The 10,180-nt window shown below is 40.2% G+C and overlaps 1 protein-coding gene across 1 annotated transcript in view; it reads right to left on the bottom strand.

Annotated features, from left to right (window-relative positions):
• Nucleotides 1-469: 469 nt before the first annotated feature.
• RNF150 (ring finger protein 150) overlaps nt 470-10,180 on the bottom strand; it is an 88,748-nt gene continuing 79,037 nt past the window's right edge. Inside the window, exon 7 of the mRNA XM_081876135.1 lies at nt 470-7,851. Within this exon, the coding sequence (XP_081732261.1) occupies nt 7,733-7,851 (119 nt within the window). The 3' untranslated portion in view covers nt 470-7,732. The remainder of the gene's footprint in view (nt 7,852-10,180) is intronic.

Here is a 10,180-nt window from a genome sequence, read left to right as displayed (position 1 = left end):
ACTTCTTTGACAGATACAATTTCTTTTCTCATGGAGAACGGTTATTTAAAATGCAGAAATTTTCAGCACAGCACTGGGGGAAATTGTGACGGCAGCCACCACTCTTTTTTGGCCAGAATGTTCTAGAATTCCACAACTCCCATTACTGTCTGGGATGAAAGTGGCAACAAAACTCGGCTCCTGCTGCACCAGATATGATTGTGCCACTCCATCCAAACAGGTAATAGGAAGCAGGAAAAATATGAAAGCTGAGCTGAACGGGCCTCGTTCAGTTCAATTTTTCATTTGTTGAGAAATAAACTCCCACCTCATATGGACACTTTTGAGATTGCATTTGCACCAGCAGCTGGAGTGAGTATTTGTGAGGTGGGTGCCTTCAGATTATTTTGTTTCTCCTCAGAATTCAACCTGAGATCATTTGGAAAAGAAGCCTTTGTGCACTTGCCTAATATGTTTGTTAGGGAAAATGTAGGACACAAATCAGATAGTTTTTTATTAAAAAAAAAAAGCTTGCAATAAAATTCCTCCGATTTCACAATCCTTTAACTTTTACAGTTGCAATATTTTACTAATACAGAATAACACAGTCTCACATATTTACACTATAGTCCTCTATATAACAAAAATAGCCATGTTGTACTACTGAATAATGTTTCTCCAATATCAACCTTAACATCTCCATATTTCCTCCCACAGCTGAGTCACTGTCTAAAGCTGTAAAGGACAGTGAGGACACAATTAACCAAAGTAATGTTTTTTAAAAAATAAAATTAAAAAAAATCAATATTTGTGCCACTTGATTTCAGGCAAATCCCTTTATATATGATAGTTGTCAGACTCCCACATTTTCCAAATGATATAAAGTGCATTGGAAGGGAGGGTGGGATATATAAGGATGCATAATAAAGTAACAGCAACTTCACTAGCAGTTGAAATACATTTGCAATACTGTACAGAATGTGTCGTAAAATGAATTCTTCACAGAACTATTTCAGCGCCGCATAGGCAGACAATTCACAGCTGCCAAAATATGTTAAGATAAAAAAAAAAATGCCTATGCAAATGTCATTGGGTAATCTTGATCATTTCTGCCACACACATACCCCTCCTTTATAAGCCGCTTCAAGGTGGGATTTAGAAGGTGATGAATTGCTTCCACTGTCAAAGCAGGGATGTTTTGTTATGTATGTGAACATTATAGTGTTTAATGAACACTGTGAATGTTAATTGAATTGAGCATCCAACTGAATTGAGCATCCAATTGGTTGTATTACTTATTTTAAAGGAACAAAATCACTTATTGAAATAATAATAATAAAAAGAAATAAACAGCTTGGCAAATGGAGGAAATGGCCTTGTGATAACACAGGGAGCCAGCCAATCAGTGCTGTACACAGCCAGCTTCTGCTATAAACAGCAGAGTAGCTTGCAAGTGTGAACACAACTGCTTTTCACAGCAGGCTGATTGTTCAAACTATTTTTGTCTGACACATTCTAAATTCAGGGGGGAAACAGCAGGAGAATGAACTGTTTTAAGAGTGTTCTACTGTAAAACACTGTTTTGGTAACTAGAAATAATTTCAACATAACTGCAAAAAAGGAGTTATTTTTATTCATTTATCTACCTTTAAAAAAATTATTGGCATTTGCTGGTATGGTGTGCATTCTGCTACATGACACGGCAGGAGAGAACTTTGGAGCAATTACTGTAAACCAAATACTTTTAGCGTTATGGATGAACGTTATACCAAATGGACGTCTTGTTTTAGTTTAAAAACTACTTTAAATAAAAATAAATATTTTCAGGAAATGGATGGAATGTATATTTTGACAAGTACAAAATCATTTTAAAATGCTCACGAGGTACAAGGAACATCTTGCTATAAAAATAACAGCCCTTCCCACCCCAACCCCTAGTATACATTTCATTCTATTTATAAAATGGTATATAGCCTCAGGTTGCTTAACATGAAAACAGGAAGAAAAGGTGATACTATGTACATGTTAAAAAACACTTTTGATATTTCACATCTGTAATAACCATATACATATACATTCATGGCAAAGACATGTGTATCATCTGATGCCTTTAAAAATAGGCAGTATTTTAAAATTAGCAAATAAGGGGGAGGGGGTGATGACAGCATCCTCTTCCTTCTTTTGTCCTTTCTTCTTTGAATTCCTTCTTGCAAGGTAACGTTTTGACCAGAAAGCAAAATATTTTTGAAGACAAATGAGCATAAGATGATGCTATATTACACTTTCAGCACCTTCAATCCTTTCCCCGTCTCGTTATAGCCAAGCGGGTACATCCTTTCCCCACCCCACATCCCGGCCACTAAAGAATTAACATTTCTACCAGTGACAGATTTCCAGCTGCTGGATCTATGATACAGTAGAATTAAAAGTGGGCTTCTGGCGGCTGGAAGTCAGGCAGCAGAGGGCACTCTTCTACTTTGCTATACAATGCATTAACAAACACCATCTGGTATGCCAAGACCCTTCTAGACTAGAAATTCTCTCATGTTGTTACTGCTGCAGAACTATCGGTTTGTTTATGCAACCGTTTGTCAAAACAAAGAACCTAAGTTGCTTTGTATCAACTGTTCCAATTATTATTATTATTATTATTTAAAAAACAACTTTACTAAAGCTCAGCCTTTCCACAAATAACCCCTTGCTTTAATGGATTGCCTTCTGCCTACTTATAATAGGCCTACCTGTAGATGCATGCATTCTTGAGAATAAGCCCTGCTGGATGCAGCAGGTCTTTCTTTGCCAGGAGAAATGCATAGGGCTAGACTGCGCACTCATGAAATACAGCCATCAATCATATCTGCTTATGAAGGTATCCATGGTGTGCATTACATTTCCTGAACTGCAATACTTTTTTATCTTTTAGGCTGGTTCCTCTTGTTGCCAAGAGAAGCCGTCCCACAACTGATCAAAAATAGGGCTTCTTCTCCAGCTGCCTCAGGACGGTACAGGAATAGCCCAGCCAGGCTGCCGTAGAAGGTGCCTGTTCTCAGGCCACCCCATGTGTTTCTTGGTAAAGGCACACTCTAGGTGACTGACCATGGCAGTGACACTGCTGTTAATGTCTGTGAGGTGGTTTCTATTGATGGCAGCGTAGAAATACTGGAGGAAGGAAGTTGAGGGCTTGAATTCTAACTGAACTCCTGGGCAAAACTTCAGGTTGTTCGGTGGCTTTATACTGTGCAATGCAAACACCTCTAGCCATATTTATATAGCAAGGTCTGGGAGGGAATACTGGAAGGTCAATGTTAAAATGGTACCTATTCTTAACACTGGTGAAGACAATAGAGCTATACATTGGTAGAGAACCACGATCCTGGGCTCAGGGCATTTGATCAAATGGACAAAGATCATATGACTTTGGGGGAGATTTTTCACACTCAAATCTTGATGCAGCAACAGCTGAAGGAAAAGATGGCACCTCTCCTCAATCACAAAAGCTGATTACACTGGCAGCTGAATCTGACCTCAATGCTGGGAGTGGGACGGAAGCTTCCACTGCACCTGAGAACAGCAGGTTGGCTTAGGAGGGGGAAGGGCAGGCCACGTGGAACAGGCACAACACCTCGCTACATCTCCCTGTTCCTCAGCAGCTGTCTTACTCTGACTAATGATAAAGTTATTCCTGTACAGCAGATATGGGGAAACTTTGGCCCTCCTGCTATTGCTGAATTACAACTCCCATCATCCTTGGCCATTGACAATGCTTGCTAGGACTGATGGGAGTTGTAGTTCTGCCAGAGGTTCCCCATACCTGCCATACAGCGAAGAGATTCAATGCAAATCATACTCCCCTGTTCACATGATGGCTGCTGCCTCCTCCTAGGCATTCTGAGGCTAGAGTACGTCTGGAAGGAGGAGGCACCCAAGCACCTTTGAGCTTCCTCCTGGCCTTCTATTTTCAGTCCTAATCAATCCATGCCATAGTTCAGTCACTTACAAGGCTGGAATCTCTCTTTGAAATTTGACATAAATCCATTTTCCAAAAGAAACTTTTTTGGATACAAGGGTCTGAAAAAACCTCTGAAGTATAGGTGACATTTAACTGATTGTGCAGGACTATTTTGTTTTGTTTTTGCTATTTCCATATCAGTTTAAAGGCTTCCATTCTCCAGTAAAGAAAGGCCTGGTCCCTGTACTTTAATAACAAATTATCCCTGAAGGATCTCTTAAAGAAAGGGTGCAGAGCACATCCTTTGCATGCAGAAGTTTCCAGATTCAATTCCAGGTAGCAGATAACTGAAATCACCTTTGCCTGAGACCCTGGACAGCCACTGCCAGTCAACAATAGTTTATAATGGACCAGATAGACAAACAATCTGACCTGCTACAAGGCAGCTTCCTAAAGCAGAAGATGCATGTCAAAAGAACCAATGTTTCCAGAATTATGGTTTGTACTCTTTGTGGATTCTACATTTCTACATTTTTGGGTGGGGAAATGAGATGGATGAATATGTTGTTAATTGGGAGTTGGTCATTAGCCTTTTTCTCCCTGTCACTTCTACATGGGCAACTAAGCAGAATAAGCTGAAAGGGTGGTAGCTTTGGTGAGGTGACACAACTCATGCTGTTCTGTCAACCGAGCATTAGTGGATGCACCAGTAACAACCTCCAATACTTGAAGTGACATAAAAGTGGTGCTGAAAGCTATCAGATAGCACAGAAATTACAGAAGAGACAGGTGAGGTACAGAGGTAGGACGATTCACCGTGACGAAGCCAGCTTTTGCCAGTGCAACTCTGGATGCATGGTAAGAGGTTATAAAAGGAGTACAACTTACAGCACAGCTAGATGATACATACTATTTGCGATCTTGCTATTGTCATGCGAGCCACATAGCAATATAGGATCAATAGGGGCTGTGTGGAAAACCCACTTTAAAAGGTGGCTCCACTAGATTATGACTGTGCTTTGCTTCTTTCTAACTGAATATGATATTCCTGACATGCCTTGGAAATAATAAATTGAAATTGAAGATGGATCTCCCCTCAAAACTCATGCCCAACCACACTGGAGCACAGGGAAATGTGAATTCCAGAGCAGAGATGGCAAATGCGTCCATCTTACAGTTCCTACATTTTTAACAGTTGGGATAATTGAGTATGTTTTCACAGGTGCAGCTTTACAAAACCTGGTAGAGCTGCGATGTAAGTTACACCTGCCAAAATTCTCTCTTCTCCATAACTACTGGAGGTATGAAAAGCCTAATTTGAAAGCTTGACCCTCTCATTCTGAAGTTGGCCTGAAACAGCAATAAACATAGGTCTCAATTTGTCCTCACACATTTATTTTGGCTCAATTTAAATGAGATTATGAAAGAATAAGAAGATGGCAGCTTTTTTTTTTTTGAAGGTGCCCACCTTCCCACACATAAGCCTTCAACATGATGAGGCAAGCATGATCTTTCAAAGTGATTTAAAGCTCACTGAAAGTAATGCTCTATATAGGAGAATAATGACAGCTCCATAGTAACATTTAGGGTTGCTTCAGATGGAACACCAAACCAAATTCATGGTGCTACATGAATAAGCCCCTTAGGCGTGTATTCCCCTCTTCTCAGGATAGACATTCAGCTCCTACCACCCATTGCAAGGTTCCCCTCAGGAAATGAAGAGGGAGGTAGCTGCTGTAGCCATTTTGCCAGGCCCTACAAAATCTAGCCACTGAGTGAGTGGGAACATGTGAGCATAGGACCTGTTCGCAAAGTGCCAAACTATGGGCAGATGGCATTATATCTGAACAATCCTTATAGTACTACTCTAATGCAGGAAATCTAATAGATTCTGTTTCTATTGTATATTTTTTTTTTAAGCACAGGCTACAGTGCTAAGCCTATTTACCTACCGCAATTTAAATCACTGTTCATATTGTGAGGAGTAATAGCGTACCCTTTTATGAAAGACAACAAGCTGAAAAGTCCTCCTTAACGCTTAAGTATTTTGATTGAAATATACAATTGCCCTCTGCATCAACAGCAAATCCCCTGAAACTACAGCACAATGCAAGATCTCTTGAGTCCCAGCAGTTTAATGGCAATCCTTTTCAACATATGCAGTTGAAACTGACAGTTAATTCTTTTTGGAATGTTTCAGGTTTCTATTACAATTCAAAAATATGACATGGGAAGAAGAGCCTCATCATTTTCTTTAACCCGCTGAGGATCTACATCCAAGTAAGTTCAGAAGCCAGGGAGCAAGAGTTGTTCCATACCAGGAACAACAACAGAACGCTTTGTGAGAGTATCTTTTCACACATGCCAGTAAAAGTGCCTCAGTGCCTCTGAGCCTCTTTCCCACTGTTTGCGCACACTATTGAATTGCTTCAATGCAGGTCTGAATGTGCTAGTTTTTCATTTGACTAAAGGTTATGCAGGGAATAATCTCAGCCCTCGTGTGCTTTTGCTGTCACCCATGAACACATGTCCTCTACCTGAATTGAAGGATTGGCCCTTCATGTAGCAGAATGAGCACAGAGCTGTACATTTGATGGAGTGTGCGCACATTCTTACCCCTATTGACTGAAAGGGACCTTGGAAGTAGGAAGTGTTTTCACCTATGAAAAGAGGAAGCAAGAGTGAACTAGAGTTTTGGTGGTGGTAAAGGTGGTTATGCAAAAAATAGCCTCAGTCCATTTGTAACTTTCCTATTATGGCCAATATCACCTAGCTTCTTCCCCCACACTTCCAGAAATTTCTGTCCTCTTTTCCCCTTACCAAAAAGAGTTTCAATGAACTTCAGTGCTCTGATGGCCAGAAGGAAATCTGAGTGAAATACCTCTGAAGAAGAAGGAGGGGGGGAGTGTGAATCTCATTACATACTAATCATAGGGAAGACCATTAAGGAATGAGAAATTTGTGATGACAGAAAATATAGCAAATAGGCTGCAAGAACAGGCTGACTTTTAATCCCATTATTATCACCTTCATCTTCTCTCACTTGGTATCATATGTGCAAGCCATGAAACTCTGAATGCGAACTAATAACATTAAGTAGCAAGTCACCAACTTCAGTAAATCCAGTCACCTGTCTCCTGGCTGGGAGATCTGGAAGCACAAATCTCCAAGTCCCACTAAAACCACGATGAAAAGAAGCTTCAGACCAAGACACTGCTCTGAAGCACCATTTCTTTCCAAAGGAATGTTTACCTCATTCACTAACTTGGTGACCCATAAAATTATTCAGATTTCTGGGCTGAACTTTTGAAAAAGCTCCGGGGGGGGGGTGTTGAGAGGAAGAAAGACATGTCCATCCAAAACAAGCTATAAATAATCACCTTGAAGTGCTTTCTTCTGCTTAAAAAAATAACAACAACCAGGGACTGAAGAAAGGTAGAAAACACACCAGCTGTCTTTTCAGTTACATCATTACGAACCACCAAGGAGGTGAGTAACTCTTCTGATCACCTTCCAGTGTCAGTGAAATGGACACACCGAGTTAATGATGAAATTGCATCCAAGCAGACACGTCTGTTGCTATTGCTTTTCATGACCATCCTAGAATGGAGCGTACTGGAGTTCACAAAACGTTCTGGACGTGTGTATGGTTACGCGTGTGTGTGTGTGTGTGTGTGTGTGTACATGTGTGAATGAGAATGCATGTGTACACCAGTGGTCCAAATCTGACAGAACTTAATTCTTTTCCTTCCCCTCCCCACTACCGCCCTTTAGTTTAGTGGAAGGGTCTTTTGAGCTGCTTTTTCAGGATTTCACCTCTTCGCAGTCTTGGTCAGTAGAAAGCTCTACATCAGAGAGTCCAACCTCCATTGCCATGATCAACGAAATATCTGAATCGCTACTGACGGCTGGCTCCTGCTCACCTGAAATAAGAAAAGAATGTTAAAGCCAAATTCTCACATCCCCCAAGTTCCAACTTAGCTCCTACAATCTGATCTTAAATGAGAGAAGATGCCTTGTACTGCCTATTCTAATTGGAAGAATCTCTCATGGTCCTAGGCACTGAGTGGCCTTTCCTCACTGGTCTTTTGAGTGGGAAATATCTGGGATCTTCTGCATGCAAAGTGTAGTGTCATACCCCTGAGCTGTGGCCACTGGTTCCTATTCGTGTATTCTTAACTGTGTGTGTTTCTGTTCCCTCAAACCCTCCCCCAAGCCAGTGTCCTGGATTGCTCAGTGGATGGATCTTGGGTAAGCAAGCACCTCAGCCTCAGCTCTTTGTCTGCAGCATCTCAGGAGCCTAATGAGAACACAACCGGTTGGCAAGGCTTGCTACATCTCCTGAACTTTAAAACAATCTTCCAGTCAAGGACAGTTCCTCCCCTGGATTGTTTTGCCTTTCAATCTACTTCTCTAGAATTCCCCATTGCTCTGTTCTGTTTGTTCTCCATCTTCTGCAATCTCATGCCTGGTTCCAATGCTATGAAGTAACATCAAGGGAAGTACTTCCATGAAAGGAATGTGCAATCTCTAGTTTTTCTACATGTATACGAATGCTAGGAAACTGAAACCACTTGTAACTTCCTGGCAAGTGTATATATGGCGAAAAAACTTACAACGATGCATGTGTGGGTTTATTTCTTTATTGCAATTCTTAATGGCCCACATTTCTTTTGTGTAAAAGGAAATTAAAAGTAATAACAAAAACAATACCAATAAAACCCATAGGGAAATAAAAGCAAAAACAGAAAAAAGTTGCATTAACAGACCGGCAAACCAATACCAAATTATCACAGAGTAGCCTCTTGATGCATGATTAAGCAATTTTGTTTTTATCCAGTGCCAAAACACAGAGAGAAAGGAAGGCAACTGGATCACCCAAGTGTGGAACTCCAAACTCTGGGTACTACAATCAAGGAGCTATTGTCCCTTATGCCACCAACCACACCTCAGATGTTGATGGAATAGAAAGCAGGCTTTCCTGGAAGATCAATATATGATACACACTTCCACTGCACAGAGAAATGTCTTCTGTGACCAAATTGTGTTATTGTTAATTTTTTAAGGCTGTCTTGCATCTAAGTCCATGGCTTTTTAGATACATACTTCTTCCTATATTTTGCCTGCAAGACTTCTGAAGCGGAGGAGTAGCAGCTGCTTGAGTCAAGCAACAATGTATAAAATTGTTACCGTACTAAAACAGCTGGATTTCCTATTGGCTTTTCAACAGTAACATATAAGAATGTTTATGTAATTTTGACTATTCTTCTTTTATAAATTTACATTTTAGGAATGAAAAGTGAAACTACAAAAGCCCATCTGGGCTTGAAAATTAAAAAAAAATTGATCTAAAACTGAAGACCAACTAAATAAATCCACATTCAGCCAATACTGGATTGCAGAATTGTAGCTTCAGGATAACTATCCCAATTAGAGTTTTCAAAGCAATTATGCATTTAAAGCTCCCTGAAATCTCTCCAGATTTCTGTAGCTTTGTCCTATAATAAAGGACTTGTGGTATAAATACCTCTTTGACAAAATAATCACAACAGCAATTACAGAACACACTAGGTAAATCCATCTTTAAAACACACATAAAAAACTAGTTCCACAGGTAGAGGCACTGTGAAATTATCTCCCCTGTATTTCTTACAAAACACCCAAGTCTTTGTGCAATTCATATATGCATGTTCAGGTGTCCAGTACACAGAGAGATTCATGGAATGTGGGATGTCAAATTTTTATCATCACACTTCTGTAAAGGGCATTGGTGAAATCAGACACGGTATCCCACTTTGCAAACATGCTTCTATGTTGATGGGGAAGACCAGAGACCAAGTAAGCCCCAAAGTGTCTGAATCTGCCCCCGATACATTAACGCACAGCCTGTCCAAATATACTCCAAATATGCCAAGTCTTTTTTGCTTCATCACCTTACATTCCGCAAAGATGAGACTATAGAATAGCTCTTAAATAGCAGGAAAGGCAGAAGACATATTTGATATCAACAATTTTTTGAAACCCTTGAACCAGATGCATGAAAGAAGTTTTGCAAAAAGGAAAGTTAAGGAAGTGATAATGTGGCGAGACTTAAAAGACTAAGTCCAGTTGAGCAACGGTCATTACTTCCACTGTACCTTTCAAATGCACTTTAGAAAACCCACCCAACTAACATTAAAAGAGCCTAACACTAAAACTGTGTAGGCACAGTCCAACGCATATAGCTAATGACTGGGATATAAAGCTGTACAA

The sequence above is a fragment of the Podarcis erhardii genome (assembly GCF_964252035.2).
Source record: "Podarcis erhardii genome assembly, chromosome: 9".
In the NCBI taxonomy this organism is placed as follows: Eukaryota; Metazoa; Chordata; class Lepidosauria; order Squamata; family Lacertidae; genus Podarcis; species Podarcis erhardii.
This window is presented reverse-complemented; position numbering and strand designations above follow the sequence as displayed.